Source organism: Staurois parvus, unplaced genomic scaffold (assembly GCF_062004578.1).
Source record: "Staurois parvus isolate SC_StPar_1 unplaced genomic scaffold, SC_StPar_1.0 ptg000063l, whole genome shotgun sequence".
Classification (NCBI taxonomy): Eukaryota; Metazoa; Chordata; class Amphibia; order Anura; family Ranidae; genus Staurois; species Staurois parvus.
In genome coordinates, this window is record NW_028317859.1 from 2,477,356 (window position 1) to 2,502,554 (window position 25,199).

Here is a 25,199-nt window from a genome sequence, read left to right on the forward strand (position 1 = left end):
CACGTGTTTCATGCACATAGAAATAAATGTGCCACCATAACCGTGAGAAAAAAGATAACCCTCAACCTTAGGAGTCAATCCACTGCATACCACCAAAGGGAGTTCATAGTTACCCTCAAAATGGTATCAGGGGTCTGAGTATTTCTTTCCACTTTATAGATATTCCTTCAGCCTTTCCAGCCACTTCCCACAGACCTCAATAACAGACCATGGATCAGTATATATCATAAAACTTATAGCACTTTATTGTAGCAACTTACATTCAAGTAAGATGACATCAGCTTCACAAACGGTATATTCCCAATCCTTCCTCTCCTCACAAGTGTACAGATTGCCACACTATCACACTCCCGAGGGAGGAACGGTTGCCGTGAGTTCCCAGTACCTCAAAGCCCCACGAGGATTGCAGGAAAACACAGCCGCATGTACCAGGATCAAAGATGGCCGTCGCCGCACTTCCGGAAGAGCGTACCTACGTCACCACGTCACGTGCCCCGGACGCATTTCGTCACATCCGGACTTTATCAACTGGTACATGCGGCTGTGTTTTCCTGCAATCCTCGTGGGGCTTTGAGGTACTGGGAACTCACGGCAACCGTTCCTCCCTCGGGAGTGTGATAGTGTGGCAATCTGTACACTTGTGAGGAGAGGAAGGATTGGGAATATACCGTTTGTGAAGCTGATGTCATCTTACTTGAATGTAAGTTGCTACAATAAAGTGCTATAAGTTTTATGATATATACTGATCCATGGTCTGTTATTGAGGTCTGTGGGAAGTGGCTGGAAAGGCTGAAGGAATATCTATAAAGTGGAAAGAAATACTCAGACCCCCGATACCATTTTGAGGGTAACTATGAACTCCCTTTGGTGGTATGCAGTGGATTGACTCCTAAGGTTGAGGGTTATCTTTTTTCTCACGGTTATGGTGGCACATTTATTTCTATGTGCATGAAACACGTGTGGCACGGTTGTTTAGATACCTTTTTTCTTTGAAGATATCACACATGTTGAGCTCTTTTTTCTTGAGGTATATGAAGATCGGGTTTGAAGTATATCACTAAGAATGTTGGAAGATATGAAGAATTAAGATATCACAGATAAAGATTGGAAAAATTTGGGACTCTTAATTTGGGACTCTTTTTTGGACTTTTTTTTGGTGCTTGTATGGTGTTTTTTTATTTTTAATATCTTTATTTTTATATTTTTTTTTATATTTTTTTTTATTATTTTATTTTATTTACACAATTTTTTTTGGGATGATTACAAATTTTTTTGGGGGTTTGGTATTATGTTTACACTACATTGTGATTAGAGGGTAATCAAGCTACTATATTTTGATGATTTTTGTACTTCAGGGGAAGGATTGTGTTAGTAACTTGGTGGGGATTCTACTTTGGGAAAGGATAGTGCTATTTCTTTATACTCTGTATATAAACAGACATTTGACAACCAAATTAAACAAACACACTCTGGTTGTGTAATAAAATGTATCTGAAAATGCAGTCTTTTTATGCATCTCACTTTACTATGTCCTTGTCCTGCCTGCTTTTCTACATTTTCCTGGGTTATCTGTAGGCATACAAAGTACCAAAGTATTATTTTAGCCTGATTGTAACTGCTCATGCTGAATACTACAGCTCATCACAGCCTCAGATGAAATGCCGTGCATTTAGGTCCATCCATGCTACACCTGAACCAAAGAAAATCCTAAATATGTGAGCAAAGAGGCTAATAAAGTCCTTAAAAATAATGCCAGATTAGGTATAAATGGAAGTAAAACCAGTCTTTTAAAAAACAAAAAAAACAAACAGTGCCTAGCAGGCACTTACCGCTCATGTTCATTCCATCTTCATCTAAGTCCTGCCCACTGTCGTAGCGAGCCTTCTTTTTAGGGTCTGACAAGACTGTAAAGGCCTCACCCACTTCTTTGAACTTCTTCTCCTCTTCTTTCTGAACTTCAGTGGTGGCACCACTGTGCCGGTCTAAAGGTATAAAACAGTGGTTCTTAATCTTGTTGGAGGTACTGAACCCCACCAGTTTCATATGCGCATTCACCGAACCCTTCTTAATTGGAAAAATAAAATATGATTTTTACAATTCAAAACATAGGTATATATTTAGGTATATATTTATACATAGGTGCACAAAATGAACAAAACCGTTAAGAACAAAACCATTAAAACATGATTTTCACACAAAAACAAAAACATAATAATGAATATTTACTGCACGAATCATATGAGTCGGGTGTGGGTCTTCACCTCCGCCGAACCCGCGAGACTGACTCACCGAACCCCTGGGGTTCGATCGAACCCAGGTTAAGTACCACTGGTATAAAAGCTTTATTTCTCTGCAATTTTGATGAGTATCTGTGTGTTCCCCTTATCAGAATCTGTCACTTTTCTTATTTTAGGAAATGACTTAACAAATCCCCCTCAACCCAGATATTCACCTTTGCACTTTGCCCCTTTTCCATCAGAGTCTTTGGGAAATACCTGCTGTTTATAGGAACGAGGGAGCATGTGAACTCCTCCCAGGATGCAGTGCTCAGGTCTGGGTTGTAAACCACTAGACCAAAACACTGTCACCTGGCAAGCAGGAATAAGTTAAAGTGTTCCTAAACCCACAACAGTAAAATCAGTCTGTATATGCAGTAAAGCATGCTTGTTATACTCACTGTGGAACCTAAGGGGTTAATCCTCTGCATTGTGTAAACAGGCTGTTTGATCCTGACTTCTCTTTCCCTCCTCTTGTTCAAATGTCCTTGCTGATAAGACAGACTGAACCAGTAGCCCTTCTAGACATGCTCAGTTTGGTGTGTATTGCTAGAGGTTTTTTTTCTGTTCTTGGGAGAGTGCATGTGATCAGCACAGGGCCAATCAGCACTGGTCAGACAGAGGTCAGGGATTTTGCATCCTCTTAAAGCTTGTAGGAGGAGTTTTCTTTCTGCTCTAACTAGTGCTCTACTGAAGACACAAGACTGCTCTAACTGCTGATGAGAAAAAGTGTTTAGCAGTTTATATTTACTAAAATAATTGCACTTCCATATTGTGTGTACTGTGGGAGACCAGATATAGTGAATGCAGGGTCCTGAGTTTAGTAAAACTTTAATCCCGAATAACCTCCAACATAGAGCACACACTTGGGTTGTTGGAGTACAGACTGACAAAATAAATGAGCAGAGAAGAACCACTGAGAAGGCGAGTACCAATGGGTGAGGAAGTTTTCTTACAAAAGAACTTCTCACTTTGTACTGAGTCTCTTTAAATGAAGTAAACTTCTTTACACCTGTTAATGCCATTAGGTTTATAGGGATCTTGGGACATCAGAAGTGAATCTAAGGCTACCTGAATGTAAACAGTTGAGTACGTGTAAGGGAATCACAGATCTACTTTAACAAGGTACTCCGCATGGACATGCACTTGTATATGTATGCCCAAGAGGTATGTCGGGATGTGGCTGCTTATTGTTTGTAAGAGTAAAAAGCCTAACTACGTGGGGACAGTGCAAATCTGTTTTAATAATGAACGGTAAGGTCTGAAGATTACATTCACTCCTATGCAGAAGTCCCAAACTAGGCACTACCAGGTCCTATTCTTTATCCAGATGCCTCTGCTCATATAAAAGGGCCACACCCATAGAAGGTTATGAGAAATCCCTGGTAGAGAAGGTTGACGGAAAATGGACAGCTCCTGACTGCTTTCAGAACCAAATCCTTCCCTGTCTGTTCTTGTCCTTGTTTAAAAATCTGCATCAATAACATTATTTACAACGCTTTAAACTATACATTATGGCTCACTTAGTAAATTATTGCTTTGTTCATTTCAAAACATAGTGACCACTATACAAAAAGTGATGTGTACACTAGTTCAAACATTACAGTGTATACAGTATTATGAAGTGGCATTGGTTTGTGGACAAGCTATAAATTGGTCTACTGGATGATGCATTAACCTGGATGATGCATTAACGCTCGTTTCCTGTAGGCTTTCTTTATCTCATCTTCAGATGCATTCTTGTCCACTCCTAGTATCTTGTAGTAATCTTTCCTCTTGCTTTTCTTTAACTCCAGCTGTGCGTTCTTAAGCAAATGTTTGTGTTCTAGACAGAAAGGAGTGTGCACAGAATGAGTTATAACAGCTCTATTGTTTTCCCATACACTATTGTTTGCTGACAAATGTGGTAAACCCAGTGAGGGCTCTTCTTGGTACAGTGACCCACCATCTGCCATTCCCTCCCCCATTTGATATAACAGCATACAAATAAACACTGGGGTATGTGTCTAACAAAGACTGGACCAGTGTCCACAACACCAACTACTCAAAAGTATGTACTTAGGGTAGCGGTTCCCATGGAGACCAACGTACATTAATAAGCTAGCTTACAGAATGCTTTCTACTTGCAAACAGCACTATTTCAAAATGTTGTTAACTTAAGTTTACAGTTGTATTTTTAGATAACCAAAGGCTGGTAAACACAAATTCCAAAAGAGGGGTCTTCAAATATTCGCCCTATGTGCTGAGCACTTCTTTGCTTAGAAATGGCAACACTATCAAAGTGCACTGTCACATCAAATACATACAGCTGAGCCCTCCTTGACCTATACTCCAGCTCTCATATCACAAAATCCTTGTGTTATTGTTGTAAAGGATCCAAGTAAGAACTACTTACCCTTCGTGCTTTCTGTCTGGTAAACTTTCTCATAATCTCTGACTGCTTCTTCATACTGCTCTGTGTCTGTATAACTGGGCAGAAGTAGATACAAGAACAAAAGTTTCATGTTTATCATAATGTTAGCAGCATAGACAGAATTTATTTAACCACTTGCCCTCCAGATGATTTACCCCCCTTCCTGACTAGGCCATTTTTTGCGTTATGGTGCTGCATTACTTTGACAATTGAGCAGTCATGCAACACTGCACCCAAATGAAAAATTGACGTCCTTTTTTTCCCCACAAACAGAGATTTCTTTTGGTGGTCTTTGATCGCCAGTGTGTTTTTTATCTTTTGTGCTATAAACAAAAAAAGACCAACAACTTTGAGAAAATCTTTTTTTTCCTTTTTGCTAGTAAGCATTTCCAATAAAATAAAAAAAAAAATCAAATTTCGTCATAAATTTAGGCCAAAATATATTCTGCTACATATCTTTGCTAAAAAAAATCCCAATACGTGTAAATTAATTACTAGTAATGGCAGCAATCAGCGACTTATAGTGGGACTGGGGAGGGCATTCTGACAACAGGGGGAACTGACTTGGTGTGACCGACATCCCCAGTGACACCAAGACAGTGATCAGTGCTAATAAAAAGCACTGACACTGTACTAATGGCACTGGGCAGGAAGGGGTTAACATGTGCGGCGATCAAAGGGTTAACTGTGCGCTATTTGTAACTGTGTGGCTGTGTTTGTGCAGCCATGCAACTATGCACAGCCATGCAAAGCAGTGACAGGGGAGAGAATTGTTTTGTTTACAAAACCAACAATGAAGCTTAGGGGGTTCTTTACTAAAACTGTAGAGTGCAAAATCTGGTGCAGGTCTGCATAGAAACCAATCCGCTTCCAGGTTTTATCGTCAAAGCTTAATTGAACAAGTTGAAGTTAGAAGCTGATTGGCTACCATGCACAGATGCTCCAGTTTTAGTAAATCAACCCCTTAATGTCAAAGAAAGAGTCATTGATTTTTACCTGGGGGGTTATATTACATAGTCAGCTTAGATGCATATATGTGTTTAGTAAAGTACTTCCAGCATTCTTACCACTGTGCTCTCCTCAAGTATGCCTTGATATACGTGTCATCCAGTTTTATAGCATTCGTGCAATCATCTATGGCCTCATCCAGTTTCTTCAGCTGTTTAAAAACACAACTACACTAAATCAACACATTTACTTATTGAACCAGCACAGTTTTATTATGTGCTAAATGCAGGAACTAATAAACAGCTGCCCAATCAGATTTCAGTTTACCTAAAGTCTATCTAAACCCAAGTACAAAAACATCATGTTGCAGTGTACCAGTCCCTAGATGGTGGTGGTGGTGGCCAATAACATTTTCTTTTTTTCTGACTTTCTTCCTCTAATTTTTACCCAGCAATCCTGCCAAAAATATACTTTCTGTCCTAGTGTAACATTGCTTACTCACTCTTCTGAATCTATGGAGGAGCACAATGCCAACTTAGATTTCTCCCTCCAGATTTAAACCACAAAACCCCTACCCCTCTCCACATCTACTGGATTTCAGACAGGGTCAACAGTCATTTGCTTGCACTTATCAAAACAGCTATAACAAAATAATTTCAACTCTATATTATACACACACTTGTATAAAAATGTCACAAGTTCACTGTTGGTCTTTTAAATGGAAGCAATCTGATTGCTTCTACAAATCCCCAGAATCAGCACCCAGCCTGTTTTAAGGCCCCGGGACCCACATGGTGTGTGTCACTGGGTAGAGGGTAGGGAAACCAGTGAATGTCTGTTCACTGATCTCCCTTAGCTAGGAAGGGGTGAGGATTTCATCACTCTCTCTGGCCACTGTGGCCGGGGAAGAAGCTCACGGAGTATGATCTGCGTTATACTGGCTTCAGTGAAGTGCAGGGGAGAAATGAGAGATCTAGCACACTACTGATTTTTCATCAAAACGAACCTACAAATATGCAATCATGTTGGTCCCCTATGTCAAAGCAATCAATTTAAGTATAAAAAAAAAAAAAAAAAAAAAAAGAAAAAAAAAGCTACACATCGGTGCAGTCGCTGGAGTGAGAGTAATAAATCCAGGACAATTACTCACGATTAACTCTAAACTGATGTCCTATAACATTTTTTTTTAATTATTGCCTATAAAAAATATTGGGTACAGAACTTTGCCACCATTTCACAGGTATATGCACTTTTTAGGCTTCACAAGTTGTTTCTCAATTTACTCACTACAACCTCATCTTTTATATTTTATCCAAAAATAGATAGCATTTGTGTGCACTAAAATTAATGTTAGTGTATTTTGTGCTTGATAACCATTAAATATCACATATAATAATTGGAGCTATAACCATTTTAATCTCAAGGGTCTCTGCTTTCAGGAAAATATATACTGTTTAAAAATTTTAACTAATCTGCAGACCTGAAAAACAAAAACAAAAAGTAAAGTAAAAGTAAAATGGCTCTCTCAGCAAGAGTTAAAAAAAAAAAAAAAAAAAGGACTCGCTTAAGAATACTGAAAGCTGGCGAGCAGTATCAAATACAAACCCCAGCAGCAGCTTTCAGTATCCTCTTTTCCCCAAAATGCTGACCTGGTCTGACTGGGCACAGTTCCAATACTTTATTTGCACTTCATACCTGTCAATAGTTTTCAGTATTTTTCAAAGTGAACAGCTTCTTAAATTTACCAACTAAGTAATGCAAGGGCCTACTAGGTTAGACATAACCTGAATTGATCTTGAAGGGCCAGTTCACACTACATGCGTTTCAGCTGCTTTTTTTCTGCATCCAATACACACAGAAAGTAGGTTATATGGTTGTCAATGTCATAGTTCACATCAGTGCTTGCAGTTCCAGTGCGTTCCAGATACAGAAAAAAAAAAAAGTAGAACAGGCTGCATTTTTCCTGCACAGAACTGTACTAGAATGCTCCAAAACGCACTGGAATGCACATGTCCCTATTTGATATTGAAAAGGGAGGGGAAAAAATGAACTGGAATGCATAAAAATATGCACCAGATGCACCAAAAGCGTGCATGCAGAAACGCATCTGTAATGCTTCCGGACTACGTTTCTATTGTGTGAACCGAACCTTACCCCTGGTTCACATCTGTGTGGGTGCTGCTGCGGATCCGCACAAAAATCTATACAGCTGCACCACCCGCACAAAGGAATGCGGAACCGCACGCAGGTGCCATTAATTCTAATGGCACAATGCCCGCACTGGAAATTGCAACCGTACTGGGAACCGAGGTTCCCGTGCGGGCTGCGTTTTCCGAAGAAGTGCAGTGACTTCTTCCCTGGGTGCCCCGGGGCACAGGATTCCATTCAAATGAATGGGCTCTCGTGCCCGTGCAAAACGCGGCCCCCAGGAACGCACTTATACTACACAACTGCTAATAAAAACAAAGTACAAATAAGACTCTTATGTGGCCAGCTTAGGAGGGACAGAACAACTGCTCTGGGCTACCATCTACAATCAATTAACTCCTCCCCCCCCCCCCCCCCCAAAAAAAAAAGTTTATTGTCAAACTATAAGGCATCATGCATGCTGCCGGTTTCTGTTTTTTTTTTTTTTTAAATCTCCTAAAAGCCTCCCCCTCACAGCAGCGTTCTGACCAAAAAAGCCTGACGCTTGTAAAAGTGTGTATTGCATTTACACAATGTTAATTTATTTCATTGGCCAGAACAAATTTATTTCAAGTGCTAAATGTGCCTAGCATTTAGGCGCGTTTGCACACCTCAAGCGTTTTTTCTGCCAAAACGTCGCTGCTCCTGGAAGCAATGGCAATGGGGTTTTTTCCCTGCCACTAAAGCACTGCTAAAATCATATGCGTGCATAGACACATAGGATAACATGCCATGCAGGGTAGTTTAGAAACCGTTAAAAAAAACGCCTGACGCCCCTAGAACTAGATGCAAAAAAGCCCAGTGTGCATGACGCATATATTTAACAAATTACACTTTTAATAGACAACTACTCTTTGCAAAATTTTAACCCTGACAAAGGTTGCAGTTACTCAAGTACTCAAAAGCAAAATTATACAAGACATTATTCAGAACAGTTTGGGGTTTAAATGGTTTAGTTTCTTTAACTCCATGTTCAATGTCCCTGTAAATTGTTTTTTTGGACCTACCTGGCCAAAGCAAACCTTTTACTTCACCAAAAGGTAGACTTGTTGGGAACTTCAGCTACATACTATATACAGTACAGCAACAAAATATAGTTGGGCGGAGCGCTGCTCAGCCATTCAAGGGAAGCTTTGTATTCTAAGAATGAATACAAAGCTTCCTCTGACTGGCTGAGGCAGAGATTGTGATGCCATCTCAGGAAAGTTCAATTCCTATCACCCGACACCCGGGACATGCAGTTCTGGGCATCGGGTAGGTAGTTTTTTTCACCTTTAGCCCTGCTGCGGGTAAGCAGTGGGCTCACCTGTCAGGTGGAAGCATCTGCGCCGCCTGATTGCTTCTACAGGGCCAGCCTCAACTCGGGCACCACTTGCCCATCTGCGGGCCCGGGACTGGCTCAACGCCATCGGCTAGAGCACTGTTTCTCAACTGGGCTTCCACGAAGAGTCCCCAGGGGTGCCGCAGGAATATTGTCTAATAGATTGTTCTCGCCACCAGTACTGTATTTTCTTTACAGCGGTGTCGGTCCGCTGAGTAAATCACGCATACAGATGTCCCCGGCACTCAGCAAGATCTGCAGGAAACCCACCCGCGTCCTGCCAACTAATGATGTCATCATGTCCCACGTGGCTAGCGGTTTGCTCTATCTGTAGTGGTGGGCAGCGATCTTCTGTCGGCAGCTGAGGCGGTACATGCTGGCGTGTGAGAGGACAGAAAAAGACACAGGGAGAAGGCTTTTCATCGGTGCGCTGCATATGAGCTGTGGGAGGTACAAACTATTTGTGATAGTAGAAGACATGATGATTGAAAATTTGGTGATTGGTTTTCAAGATATATATATATTTTTATGTTTGCTATGTGTTTTTCATTACTTTCTAAATGTTGTGCTGCACTTTTTATTTTGTATGCTTCTTACACCTTGCCCTGCTGCAGTTTGGCCACAGTGTGGGTGCAGCACAGGGTACCCATGTTTTTTGTGTGCATTACCTGTGGTTTCCTATGAAACACGTGCACACGTGTGTATGTGTGTGGTGTGTACATGTGCCTGTGTTTGTGTGTATACATGTGTGCTTGTGTGTGTATACGTGTGCTTGTGTGTGCATACATGTGTGCTTGTGTGTGTATACATGTGTGCTTGTGTGTGTATACATATGTCCATGTGTGTGTATAAATGTGTGCTTGTGTGTGTATACATATGTCCATGTGTGTGTATACATGTGTCCATGTGTGTATATGTGTGTGTACATGTGTCTGTATGTGCGTGCGTATGCACATTACTTTTAATCCTGAACCCCTATTCCTGTACTGTTAGAACTGCTTTTTTAGGGCTTGTTCATAATAGCAACATGGACTGCTGCTCCTCTGAAAAGCAGTCCATGCTCAGATTGCTTTTCAGAGGCATCTGACAGGTGGTAAAGAAGCAATGTGTTGCTTCCTCATCACCTGTTTTAACCTCATAAATGCAGCATCACCACACCACAACCGCGTGTAATACACACAATTGTATGGTGATTGCGGTGCAGTCCATTCGCCTGGCGGTATACTTCCAGCCATGACAACATCATGTGAACACTCCCAGCTGCTGCCTCTGCAGCTAAAGGGGGGAAATTGGGGGTTGTAAAAACAGCTCAACCAGCTTTTACCACCCCAAACTGCACATGTGAACAAGTCCTTGTGTGGCTACATGCTGCGTGTATCGCAACCCATGCATTTCAGCGGGCTGCCCTATCTGCAGAAATGCAGGGAAAAATCCCTGACCTTTTTTTTTTTTTAAATTGTGCCACACCAAAACACCCCATGTTTGCCAATGTGTGGAGTACCATTAACAATTGATGGCACCCCCAAAGAGCAGAGCATTTGTCTGCGTGTCATGAACGAGCACAATTTTGCATGCATTCTGTAACACGCAGTAACGTGAACCAAACCTTGGACAGGGGTGCCTCGAAACTGAAAATACTTTTCAAGGGCGCCCCGACTGGAAAAACATTGAGAAACACTGTGCTAGAGGGGAGGGAGGAGAGCAGACAGGTCCGCTCCCCTCACCTTCTTGTCCTGACCTGGAAATGACGTTATGATGTCACTTCCGGGTCCCCATTGAGAGATTCCTGGCCATGGAAGCCGGGAAAGAATGTGCTCCATTCAGTGGAGCACAGGGGAGACATGCAGAGTCTTTTAGACCCTGGATGCCTCAATAAAGAGAACCTGTCACCAAAAAATCCTCACATAGGAGACTTTGTCCCCTATGTGATGAAAAACAAAAGTAAAAAAAAAAACAAAAGTTTATTCTTTTTTTTTTTTAAATTGTAAAAAATTAAAGTTACACCCAAGCACATACCATCCCCCCCCCCCCCAAAAAAAATAAATAAATTGAGGCTCCCCACCCCCACATATGCGCACGTAGAAAAGTAAAAGCACATGCTGGGGCGCCTGCGCATGAAAACGTTGATTGCGATACACGTCACATATCGCCACGCACACCATAATGAGAGCAATAATTCTAGCACCAGTCCTCCTCCGTAATGCTAAACTGATGACCTAGAAGGAGCTTTAAATGTGTCGACCTATAGAAAATATAGGGTACTGAAGTTCGTCGCAATTTCACGAGTGTGCACAAATTTAAGGTTTGACAACTTGGATATCTATTTACTTGGTGCAACCTCATCTTTTATATTCTACAAAAAATAGGGTAATTTATTGCTTTTTTTGTGCCCTAAAATTAACTTACTTGTATTTTTAAATTAGAACTACCACTATTTTATTCTCTAGGGTCTCTGCTTTCAGAAAATATATAATGTTAGGGGGTTTTATGTAATTTTCAGGCCTAAAATGATTTTTTAAACTTGTGCAAAAAATGCAAAAACGGCTCTGGCAGCGAAAGGGATGAAGGATAAGCCCTGACCCACCCTTTCCTGAGGAGCAGCCAATCGGTGCTCATTACACTGCAAGGTCTCTCCCCTACCTGCTAGTCCCCGGGTACGGTGCTGGAGAGAGGCTGGGAGGGGAGGAGGGGATAAACAGCGCAATGTTAAATATATTAAACATTTAAGTCGCCATAAAGCCCCTTTTGTTTTCAAAAGCCCCAGACATTCCTAATATCAGCTCAGCTTTAAATACAGTATTGTTTAAAATGTTATTTTATCTGTACAAGTAGATTGTTATGAGGGACAAGTAGACTGGGGCACCGATTTAGCAAGCACAAAAATCCAATTTTCTTTCTCGCCCATTGAGAGGCAGAAAAAATCTTGATCTTTGGAACATTCAAAAAGTAGTCTGCCTGTGAAGTAGGCATCAGCAAACAAGAGCTAATAGGTCCAACAAAACAGTAAAATTACTTGGGGATGCCTGCAGCTCAGGAGTCACATGAAGGACCATAAAACTGAAGCTGTCACTAGGTGAGGCTGCTACCTCCACATAGGAGGAACCTAGCATGTGAACCAGAAGAAGCAATAACACTTACATAACTAGAGAAGATACTACACAGAGAAGTAGAACAGCGATCCATGAACATGAAAGTTGGTTTACCTGTTCCATCCAAGTGGACTGGAATGAAAATGGACCATTTTGAATTAGCAACTGGCAGTCAGTACGGCAAAGATGGATTTACAGCTTGACCCGGGGTCAACAGGAAGAAAAAGCTCCTGTCGGAAAGCTGGGGTTGGACAGAGGAGCTAGAGAACAATGTCCTGATAAATGGAAGGTCAGGAGAAGTTCTAAGCCTCAACTCACCTAAATTAGGCCCAAGAGAAAAGGGTCCATATCTGAAATGACTGCCAGGGTATCTATTCAACTTGCTGAAGTAAGACTACTAAGGAAGAAATTTGAGAGATAGTTAGGCAAATACCTCTAAGGGGTTTCAAAGCCACAACCTAATAGAGTAAGGTACATGAAACTCCCTTAAACAAGGATAAGGCAAGAGGTAGAGTTCTAAACATTAAAGAGGGCTAAAAACCAAGAAAAAAAGCAGACTCGATAAACTTGAGGTCCAAGTTCAAGTCCCACAGATCTGCAAGAAAGGAAAGCACTCCTGGGGCAAAACCCTAGGGTAAATCCCTAGCGCTTAAGGCCAAGTTCTGGCCAAGACCTGTTTGTAGGAAGGCCACAATGTGAGGCAAAGAGTAATCTCTGGGACTGAACGGCCTTATGTCCACACCCGGCAAAGGAGGATATCTACGTATGATAATATATCTATCTGGCAAGGTAGAAAAGACTCAAAAACCCATGTCCCTTAAGACCTGACCTTCAGTAGCCATGTCATTAAAGCTACTGACCGAGAAGCCAGATGGAATAGAGTTCACTGAGACAGCAGGTCTGGCCTGTTGGGGAGATTGGGGAGAGGCCAGAAGTAGTCTGTGTAACAGGGTTATTCTGGGCCAGTTTCATGCAATGAGAATCACTGGGTTCTTCTCTTGCTTCATTTTGTGGAGCAGACGAGACAAAATTCACACTGGAGGGAAGGCCTGAACCGAGACTAGGGGATAATCAAGGCTAGGGCTGCCGCTGGAAATTCCAGGGCCACGTAAAGCCTACCTTACAGCCTCCACAAAAATATATGATCACAAAAAAAATACACAGACATTATGTTTGGCGGACACAAACATACCTTACAAAATTCCTGCTAAATCTAAAAAGATAAAACTGTGTTAATAAATAAAGCGCTCTGTGTGTAAATTAGGTCTTGAGGCTCATTCACATGGCCACTGTGGCCGGTACAGCGTGAACCCATGTTTATTTTTAAATGTGGCTATGGCTCCCAGCATCCTGTCTTCCCTAAATCCCCCCAATCCCTCCTCCTAGCACAAATCCCCCCTCCCAGCACAAATTCCCCCCAAACTGCCCTCCTAGCACAAATTCCCCACGATCCCTCCACAGATCCACAACCCTCTCTCAATCAACCTTCCCAGCAGTAATTCTTCCTCCCTACCCAAATCCCCACTCCCTCCTAGCACAAACATTCCTCCCACTCCCCCACCTGGCTCAAATCACCCCAATCCCTCCTAGCACATGCTCCCTCTCCCCCCCCCATCCCCATTACACTTCCCAGCACAGACAGATAGCTACCCATTCCCTCTCCTGCACAAACTATTATCCCCCGCCTCTTTGTGTGCAATTTTCCTGTAAGCTCTGGGGAAACCACTACAAACTCAGGAGGAGGTGAGCTGTGTTGTGCTCTCCCTCCTGTCAGAACAGCGCTCGTCCATGCCACACATAGGACAGGATCGCTCTTAGATCACATCGGACTGTACAAACACACACTATGATTACTGCCCCTTATCTCCTCCAAGGGCTGCTCATCTCCCAGCAGCAGCCAAATGTGGGTAGGGGGCAGTAATCAAACTGTGTGTGTGTAAAGTTTGATGTGATCTAAGAGCGATCCTGTCTCATGTGCTGCATGGACGAGCTCTATTCTGACAGGAGGGAGAGCCCAGAGAGCACAACACAGCGCACCTCCTCCCGGCTCTTTCCTCTCTGCCATTTCTCCTTTTACTGCTCCAGACTGCAGTCCCCTTGTCCAGGCGGTGGGGGAGGAGCTGAGTGGCCACTCAGGAACAACATACAAGGGAGGGCTACCCTGGGGGCGCACAACTGAAGTCTGGCAGGGCACAGCCCACCCCACCATCCCCTCAATCTGGCCATGTCTGTCTCTCTCTCCAGCTGCTGAAAGCAGGCGGGAGGGAGAGAAACCGGCTTTCAGCTGCTGGAGGTAGAGATACACAGGACATCGTCTGCAATTACCCTCCCCACCAATCCTCCTGCTGTCCGGGCCCCCTCTGTGCCCTGGCCCCTTACAAGAGTATCGGTGGTACCCCCCTGATGGTTGCCCTGATCAAGGCATCCGAAGTCAGTGCCAGTGGATCTTTGGTCTTGGCCACGAAGATAGCTTGTGGCCTAATCTGGAGGCCAGGATTTCCACATCCAGGGTCCCTCATCACTGACATATCGGGCTGAAGATGTCAGGGTAAATGGCCCATTCCCCTTAGTCCACGTGGTGACAGCTGAGGTAATCTGCCTTCCAGTTGCCCACTTCTGTGAAGTGGACAGGAAAGATTTCTGGCCAGTGAGTCTCCATTTATGAGATGATCTAACTTGCCTCCTTCAAGACTGCGTAACTCCTGGTGCCCCTTGTAGATGATTTAGGCCACAGCTGTAACATTGTCTAAATGCACCCTTATTGGTTGTCCTTGCAAAAGGGGGGTCTAGTTTTGCAGAGCTCTGATCTCCAGGATGTTGATAGGGAACCCTGGTTTTCACCACCACTGGAACACTCTTCCAGCCTGAAAGAAAGACATTTGTTTTTATCACTTTCCAGGAAGGAAGGACTTCCCCATTTTTATGGCTGGGCTGGAGATCCACAAAGTTAGTGAATCCCCTCTTTGGCTGGACAAGGTTATGCTTAGGCAAAGAGAAGGAGCATGATTTTTTAGAGTCAAAAAGCTGTTGCCCTGAAGAGGTCTCAAATGAAATTTAGCAAATGATACAGCCTCAAAGGAAGCTACCAATGAGGCTTAAAACGCTCATGGAGAAACTCACCGAGGGATGCCTCTTTCACCTAAATTTCTGAACATGAGGTCTCAGGGAGCATATTCTTCTCTGAAAGGTAAATCTTTGCTTTTGATGTGTCCAGGAAGAGACCCAAGTATCCCTGGCAAAGAGAAAGCAGGAGAGCAGATTTATGGAAGTTTCTCACCCATCCGAAATCCTGGACCATCCGAATTGTCCAGTGGACATTTGCAGATTGCTGGAAGGGAGAGTAGTCCTTCAGGAGAAGGCCTCTAGACACCATTTGAGCTAGATGCCCTGAGTTCTTAGTAGTAGTAGGGCAAGAAAAGGTAGTAGGATCTTTGTGAATATGCTGGGAACGGAGGACAGGCCATATATGCAGAAATATGCAGATAGGTATCTTGGATGTCTATAGATGACAGGTATTCCCCTCGTCTCAGAGAGGCAGTAACTGACCATGAGGACTTCATGCAACATTTTGGAATTTGAGGGATTTTAGGGCCAGGATAGGAAGAACATCCTCATTGGGCTTTGGTACCGTGAACAGGTTTGAATAGAATCCTTTGAACCAGTTGTGTTGTGGGTACTGGGACAACTACTCCCTGGGACAAGAAATGGTTAAGGGCATTCTGCAAATCTGACTATCCTTGGGCAGATTTCTGTATGGCACTCATCATCTGACTATACACATTGTACAAAATCCAGAGTGAGCACCCATGCAGGATCCAGTGCCCGAAACAACATTACAGGATGTCCTCATTTATAAACAGTAAGAATACTACATCTCAGGAGACGAGCATATGGTGCCACATCCCAAGCAGAAGTCCAAAAAAATATAAAAGGAAGAGGAGGAAAAAAAACCCCAAAACATAATGAGGGTTTTTTTTCTTCCTCTTCCTGTTATTGTAGGATGTCCTTGATGGGATGCACGCACAGCTCCTAAGGTTTTCCTGAGGTTTTCACCAATCTGGATGCACTGCTCCTATTATTGTATTAGCAGACAGTGAAGAGTCGAATAAAGAAACCGAAGACAAAATGATAAACTAGTTAATCGAAGAGTGATTTTTGCATAAAAGGAGAAGAGGTCCATCACCTTAGAACACTAGCAAAAAACTGAGGACTCCCAAAGTGGAGTAGGGTTATAGGGGAGTTGGGGACATGTCCTCAAAAACTTTGCTAGTGTCCAATCACCTTAAGGTACAAGCCCATAATCCAGGATCTATGAATACTTAGTCTGTACTCTGTATTGTATGGTTAGGAGAAGAAGCCATTTGTGCATGATACCAATTCCATGGAGCAACTCAAAAGACCTTATCGTTTTCTTCCCATTTTATGATTGTCTACTTGTCTCATAAGCAGCTTTTTTGCTTCAAAAGCCAATCAGAGAAATGACCATAAAAATACTTGTTAAGAAACTGTTCACACCTACTACAAAAAACATAGATTATGAACAGTACAAATTCAAAAAAACTATGCATGATCAATCTCCGTGTCGTAAAAGAAAAGCTTTGTGCTGTGGTCTCTGTAGATGTGCAATGCCCTTATTAATTATATCTAAAGATTATAAATAAATGTTATTTTTGTTTTAGGTTTAATTTAAAACTCTAAACAAACTCCAAAACGAATATTCACAATTTAAGGATCAGATAACAACTAGATGGTCAGTGCCAAGTATGTGATTTACATATGATACATACTTCCCAGTCAGTGCTTACCTTTGCATTGACAGTGCCGCGATTACAGTACAGTTTGGCATTTGTTTTGATATTGTTGGGATCTATGCTGAGTGCTTCTGAGTAAAGTCTGTAGGCCAATTCAAAGTTGCCCTCCTTAAATGCATGGTTACCCTCTTCTTTTTTTGCTTTTAAGGCCTTAGCGTTCTAAAATGGAGAGAGGCACAACATTATTTTGTATAAAAAGAAATCAAATCATGAAAGAAACCCTGTGAGTTCTGCACACAAGTTTTTTTATAAATATAACTAACTCTAAATCCAACAGGAACACACGGAAGAACAAAATGGTAACATGCATGAACCTGAAGCTTTTTTATTAAATGTTAATAACATAACATAGATACATAACTGATAAAGTTGAAAAGGCACAGGTTTATAAAATCCAACCTATGTTTCAGTTTTCTAGTATACATGTTCCTATATGTCGTACTAATTGAAGGAGAAATCTAGGTGTTTTTTTTTCCTTTTAAAGTTGACAATACTCTCAGCTAAAAAGGGATCATATGGGTTGGGGGGGGATTCGGTTCGTGAGAAAAGCAGTAGGGGAGTAATGAGAAAGGAAGGTGGGGACTGGAGCGAGAAAAGGGGGCGGGGGGAATCAAACAGGTTGTTTTCTCTATTCATGGAGTCACTGTTCAAGTGTCTCTCACAAAAGACAAAGATCTCTTAAGATGACCATAGATGAATCAGTTTTTTTTTGTTTTGTTTTTAATTTCAACCAGTGGGTTGAACGGAAAAAAAAACCCAGACCTGATTCCCCCATCCACACATTTGTGGTGGATTAGGGAATCCTTCCCGCTGACATATTGTATTCAGATGTCAGTATACAATGATCAGTGCTGCAGCTGATCAAGCTGGTAAAATTCAACAAGGTGCCATACAAGGATTGAAATTCAGCTGTTCCCTGCTGAACATCGATCCATGTACGGCCGGCTTTATATTTAGTGGATTTAATTAGGATTCGCTGCATTTGGTAAATCAGCTGGTCAGGAGAGTTTCCGAAGACGCATAACAACACCATATTTTCCTAGTCCTGGTGTTCTAATGACAGACTAAAGTTTTCCATGATCATTTTTTTTTTTATTAATTTAGGTGAACCAATGTTCTATCATGGGAGCAATACATACAAAGCAACCCTCCCATGCATGGGAATACATGCTCTGTTGGCATTAAGAAATTGGATAATCCATAAAAATTTTTTGTATCATTTTATGGATATGAAAAAGCATCTGGCATTAGGTAGGTAGCATGATTGTTCCCCAGGGTGGTGTTCTTTGCAAGTTATTTATGTAATCAATTTTCAAAACCCTGTAGTTTGGGGTACTCCCAGAAGATATAGAGAGAAGAAAAAAGTGTTCAGTGATGTTTGTTATATCAATTGTATGAATAGGACACTGGTGCATACATTTGGTGAAGCACGGTCAGCCTTTTTCTGTCTGGTTGGGCGATGTGCTAGGTCTCATTTATCCTGGCAGTAAGCAGGCCTGTATGATTCAGACAGCGGTGCGGATGTTATGACTTCAGGGTCACTCAAGGTCTTAAGTGCACAGTATGTCTTAAGTATTACTCACAGACTGCACAAACAAGGTGAGAAAATCTTTTCCAGTGACATCTCTGACCACTATTTACAACTGTACTAGCTTTGTTACTGGTATCCCAGCAGATGTAGTCTCTAGTTTATCCCACATTTTTGTCAAGCCTACATGAGATACATAGCTCGCCTGTAAGACCGGACATGCAAATTTTGGATGAATGTGATGGTACTTGTCAGGAAATATAGGGGCCATCCTTGCTAAATTGTTTCTGAAGGAGCAAACACTGTGGATGTTATTCTCTTTCTTCACTACTCAACTGGAACCAGTATGCACATATTGGATATCAAGAAATGTTACTGGCTGCATGCTTTTTCCTGTTCAGTTATAAACCAAATAAAAAAGCAAGGATAACAGCCTTGTATAGCTTGCATCTTATACAAAAAAACTAATGACAACTTGTTTTTACTATTTCTATTAATAATTGACGTTATGAGGCAATGCAACTGTTCAGGAAGACTTACAGCTGGCTTTCATCTGCATGTGTACCCTTATCGGGAACTCAAACAGCAAAGGCAGTGAAAGAAGGCCAGCTAGGTAGATCTGTTGGCCTGACAGCAGTTTACTGTAAATCAACATGGCTTAAACATAATATTTATTACACACACAGATAGACAGTTTTATAATTAAACTGTATGAAGAAAGGATTAGAGCTTCAGGAAATGCAATATGAAGGATATGTAGGGAGGATGGAATTTATTTTGAAGGGTTCTGCCTCCCCAAAATGCTGGCTTCCCCTGCATGCAGTACAAGGTGCCCTCTGACTTCATACTTCATAAAAGTTTTTTGGAAACATTTTTCAGATATTTTGCATCTAAAAAGCCCATTCTAACCTTCATGCAGACGATTGTTTCAATACATGTGTACTCCAGTAGGACGAGGAAAAAACTCTTCATGATTCTTTAAACACAACATGCAGCACCTACCCTGCAGGCAAGTCGAGCTTTCTGGTGATCTGGAAACATTTTCAAGGCCTGCACAAAGAATTGCACAGCTTTTTCAATACAGTCTTCATAATAGAGACAGAGACCCCGTACATACAGAGCGTCAGCATTTGTACCATCCATCCGTAAGATGTCACTGGAAGAAACACAATATACAGTACTCAGTAAGAAATCACACATCACCCAGATAATCGGACAGAAGCCTTAACATGACACTTGGCATAACTCATCAGCAGATAGACTAAAAACAGCACCTGCATTTCTCAGGTGGTACAATAAGCTGATTACTAGAGAAAAAAAGAATTTACTGAAATGCAGAAGCAGCTTTATAGTTTTCTTTTCCTCTCTTTTCATTACTTTTAAATGACATATATGGGACCCAGAAGAGCTGTCAAGCTTCAGCTTTTTTAGCAGCAGGAAAGCTGCCACAGAAAGCTCCCATTATGGTACAACATTTTGGTTAAGATTGGCTTTCACAGGACTGATATACATTATTTGCTCAATTCTGTGTCTAAATGTCAGAAATGATGATGCATAGACAAGCTTGTTGGCAGATAAATCTGGTATCGAGCAAAGTACTGTATACAGTTAACAATTACCATTCAAATATTATGGCTGAAGATCAACTTGCAGATTTTTGTCACCTGTTCAACGGCAGCAGACATACATCATAAAAAGCAGTGATGAAAAGGTTTTAATGTATACACTACCTGGCAACAGACTGGGCATCTGGGTAGCGGCCAAGCAGTGCCAGACATTCTGCTTTCAGAATTTTGAAGCGGTGGCAGGCAGGAGCTAATTCTAAGGCCCGATCCATGCAGAATACAACCTGCCACAAAACAGCAATAAGCAAACACATTTCTTTGCATATGGAACAGAGAGGAGGCTAAACATATAGGAATTATAAAACTTTGATCACATTTTTTACACTGACTAAATCGTTCACATAATTTTATGTTGAGCTTAGGCTCCATTCACACTTGTGCGACTTCAAAATCGTGTACTTTTCATTGCCATTTTGCAGTGCGACTTCATGCAACTTTGGATGAGAGCGACTTTGGCTTTGACCAAGGATAATTGTTTCTACTGTACACAGTCGCACACAAGTCGCATGTACAACATTTAGGAGCAACTTTCATACGACTTTGGAGGGTTTACATTGAAGCGTATGGCCCTCAAGTGGCATGAAAGTCGGACCGAAGTAGTGCAGGAAATACTTTGAAGTTGCACAGATATGCATAGTATCTATTGTGAAACATGGAGGGCGACAAGTCGCGTAAGTGTGAATGGAGTCTTACAGTCTAACACTTAAATCATTGTCACTGACAAAACGGGGACATTTTACAAAGATGCCAGTTAATTAGTATGTTTGTGGGAATATGTACAGCAGCAGGAATTGTGGCAGATATTGTATCTTAAAGCATAGATGACATTCAGGTTTCATTAATCCACCTGCAGTCATATGCACAAACCAAAAAGGATGAGTAACAATATTTGCTAGTACTATTTACCCAGTCATTATTTTGTACATATGGGGCATCATGTACAAATGAATTGCTAAATAATGATCATTATAATCCGCACTGTGATTCAATAGCAAATTGGCAGATAACAAAATTAGATTTTTCTTTTTAGTTCTAATAGCTAAACATATGAGAAACAAAAAGCTCTATGAAGGATATGCCTTAACCCCCCCTAAAAAAAAAAACGAAAAAAAAAAACCCACTTATTAAACAAATTGTCGTTGGACAAATTACTTGTACCCGATAACTGACAAAGCTCATCTGATACATGACAGATTCCTAACCCTTTCCTGGTACATTCAAGCAAATTCTGAATGCTATGTTGTCAAACTTGGTGTTGTACCCCATTATCTAATAATGGTGAAAAGTTTAATACAATTGCATTAGAAAGTTAATTAGAAAGAAATGATATGACTCTAATTAAAGGGAATCTGTCAAAGAAAGCATGAATGTTTAGAGAAAAAAAGTAATGCAAATAACTGGACACTTCAAGAAGTTCTTACATTATGGGTGAAATCCAAAAGGTACTTGTGCAACGGAGTGTATTACTCTGTGAAAGAACCCAGAAGTGAGCTGTAAAGTGCGATAAGCACAAAAGTATCAATGGGAATCTGAAAAGCATTATTCACAAACAAAAAATATATTGTACTCACTGTAAAATCCTTTGGCGTTCATTGAGAGACAAAGGATGTCATTAATTGTTACACTCATACTGCTGCCCAGAGGAAAAACTGGCATTGAAAAAAAAAAAATATGATAGGCAGGCAAAGAAAACCTCTCCTACTCTCAGCACGCCTGTTTGGAGCAAACAGTACCAAGTGCACACTCATAAACAAAGAGAAGTAAACAGTGTCCTTCAATGGACTGTAAGAAAAAAGATTTTATGATGACAAGAGAACTGGGTCTGCCTACAGCTCAAAAAGACACCTGAAGGACCTTATACTCAAAGCTGGCATCAGATGGGGCCTGAACACCCATCTGGTAAGGCTAAGAAATTGTGTGAACAGAAGACCAGGTAGCAGTCTTGCAAATCTAGGAAACAGAAGTCTGAGGCTAAAGAGCCCAAAATTGTACCTTGAAAGGAAAGGGTAGAGCCTGCTCCTTATGACCATAAGCTTCGACTGGGACTGTTTGAAATGAAATGGTGAGACAAGAACCTGGTTTGTATTTACTTCGACTGGAATGACCAAGAGTCAGTCTTCCTGAAGGAAGCAGTGGCTGAGAGGTAGAATCTCATAGCCCAAACCATATCCAGATAATACAGGGAAAACTGATGAACTAGAGCCAGACAGAGGGACAGAATAATGATATGGTGGTTGAGGTTAGGTACAAGGAACGTTTTGAGCCTCAAATCCACCTTGTTCTTGTACAAGATCAGAAAAAGATTTCTTTTCAGGATGCGGTCGCATCTCAGCCACTCGCCTTGCACAGGTGATGGCAACAAGGAACGACACCTTAAAATAGAACTATGAGCAAAACTTTTTTTCATTTTGGATAAAGCAAGGGGAGGGTTATAACCTGTTAGATTTTTTTTTTGCCATCTGTGTCCTGTTGCACAGATTTTCCTTCACTTCCTGTACCATAGCCAAACAGGAAATCCCTACAAAGTAGGGGTATTATTTGGGGACCTCCATGTCACCAAAATTAGTGTCCCCATTGGAAGATTTCCCCTCTAATTCTTTTCTGGGGACAACCCACAATTTGGGATTTTCTTTTACTTTCAATGATAATGGTAAACAGGACAAATAGAGAGGGTGAATCTCCGTAACAGGGGCACAGAGAGAAAAACACCAAATAGGTGTTCTGATCCCTCTCCAACATATCCAAAACTGAAAAAAAAAATTGACTTTAGTTATACTTTAAGGGTAAAAGAAGAGGACAGAGTAATATCCCTGATAAGTTCAAAGGGCGGTTTTTGAAGTGAAAATCAAAAAACTCATATCCCACAGTGTCTCAGGGAAACACACAGGGGGAGCCACACAGAAGACACCCAGCACAAAGATCCTAATCAAGAGAATCCAACGGTCTCTTGAGCAGCATAGCAAAGGCAGAGACTTGAGTCTTAATGGTGCTGAGGGCCAAATGCTAGTCCAAACACACCTGTAAAAAGAAACCTGGGAGTAAACTGTAAAAAGTAATGAAAACAACTTTTCTTGAACTCCAGCGAAGGAAGAGCCTTCCCAGGCTGAGTTACACAAGTGCACTTGCTCAATGCTCTCTTTGATGCTGGCATTTGGTGCAGATCTGAAGAGGTGTTCTCAGCATGTAGGGCGGAGTAAAAGAAGGCTCATGCAGGAGATGAGATGGGAACAACCCCTCCATGCTGCAACTCAGGCATTTGTTATAAACACTTCATGAAAAAGGGATGAACTCACTTTATGTTCAGATCCCTTCTAACAGCCTTAGACCACACAGTCAGGGTTTGACAGCTCAAGATCATGACTATAACATGTTGCAAAGCAGGACTGAAGAGCGAGAACAGGGCTCTAAAGTGGGCCTTAAAACCGCTAATCAGAGGGGTCCTGAAAGATAGGTGCACCTTCCACCAGAATGGTAGATTTATGTTAAGATGGGACAATGACAGATAGACCTTTTTAACAAAGCCCTCTTGAAATGGGTACAAGTGCTTGGGAGGTACGAACATCTTCTCAGGATGTTTCCAGTCTCTATAGAGCAAGACTGAACAGTTGGTACTGTCGGGAACTGGTGGGTGCAATTGGCTGATCTTCTAGCTTCAAGGGGATATGTACTACCAATCAACCTATCAATGGGAGCCAAAATGGTCGCTTTCACTTTGAGAGTGATGGCAGAATACTGCAACTTCTCAGCGGTAGGTTTGTTTGGTAGCGACTGGGGAAACTCTGCATAAGGACAGAGTCTCAGTGGTTGATGGGTCACAGGCTGCTAAAACCACAGGCAGATCAGATACAGAATTGGTGAGAGAGGGTGCAGTAGTGCCCATTGCAGTCAAAGTCAATACACACTTATTTGGACTAAAAAGTCATGAATGACTAGGGCAATTGTCCTCCTTAGAGCAAAGAGGCAGCCACACATGAAGAAGTTAGTGGAACCTGCAAAGATGGCATAGATTTTAGTAGTAGGGGGCACAGGGATTCCAGGCTCCAGATGTTGCCTGCACTAGCAGGCTTGCTGCAAGCAACACAATGGCTGTTAGCAGTGTGAGCTGGGGGCAGCTGGTACAGCGGGACAGTCCCCTCAAGGACTAGATCCAGACATGATGCAACTGAGTGGTAATAAATAAACATAGCTCAGGGTATGAGGCAAAACCTCAGACACTCACAAAGCGCAACCACTGCTACCAGGTGTAGGGTTAGATGGCTGGAGGTGACCAAGTCACTATAATGAGGGCAGCACGAACAGAGTGAAGCACGGAGTTCCCTTTGCAAATCAAAAACAACAGCAATTAGAGTGATGCTTCCACTATGCTGAATAATCAGGAAAGAAAGCAGAGCGTGTGCAGATGTGACACTTCACCCAGTGGATATAGTCAGCACCTAGGTCCCCAGTGTTAACCCCTTCCACATTAAATCGATAGAAGTGTGGAATTCAAAGTTAACCCAATAGTACAAATAATGATGCTCAGCATGATCAACCTACTCACAGAGTGAATCCTCAGAGAAGGGTAAGTACTTGAGCAATGCCAATGGCTCTGTACCTGAAAGCGCACCAAGGCTAACCTGCTACCAGAGCAGGGTCCTGAAAGTGCCTAATGTAAAAACCCAGTACCTGAAGATCACTTCTAGGCTTGTCACACATGGTCATTCCAGTGGGGTCCAGGTATAGCAGTCCAAAGCTAGGCTAAGGAAAAGCTGATCCAGATTGCTGCCATAAAGAAGCCAGCTCAAGCCACAATGTAGGAATCTTAAATAAACTGAAGGAAAAAAAAACTAGCAAAAAGGGTTAATCTTTTCTCCGCAGAGTTGAAAACAAGACATCCATTCTCCGTGGACTATAACAAAAAAGATTACGGCATGGTGGAAGTACGAGGGGTTATCCTGAGATGCCTACGGTTTTTTGTTTGCCAGTGTCCAATCCATATGTAGGCAGCAGTATAGTCAGGCA

The 25,199-nt window shown here is 41.8% G+C and overlaps 1 protein-coding gene across 1 annotated transcript in view; it reads right to left on the minus strand.

Moving 5' to 3' along the window:
* DNAJC7 (DnaJ heat shock protein family (Hsp40) member C7) overlaps window positions 1-20,429 on the minus strand; it is a 34,109-nt gene extending 13,680 nt beyond the window's left edge. The window contains exons 1-7 of the mRNA XM_089668788.1: window positions 20,304-20,429; window positions 19,576-19,729; window positions 17,040-17,204; window positions 5,757-5,848; window positions 4,672-4,745; window positions 3,955-4,101; window positions 1,830-1,982 (exon numbers count right to left, since the gene is read on the minus strand). Of these exons, the coding sequence (XP_089524914.1) occupies window positions 1,830-1,982; window positions 3,955-4,101; window positions 4,672-4,745; window positions 5,757-5,848; window positions 17,040-17,204; window positions 19,576-19,729; window positions 20,304-20,410 (892 nt within the window). The 5' untranslated portion in view covers window positions 20,411-20,429. The remainder of the gene's footprint in view (window positions 1-1,829; window positions 1,983-3,954; window positions 4,102-4,671; window positions 4,746-5,756; window positions 5,849-17,039; window positions 17,205-19,575; window positions 19,730-20,303) is intronic.
* Between the last annotated feature and the right edge of the window lie 4,770 nt (window positions 20,430-25,199).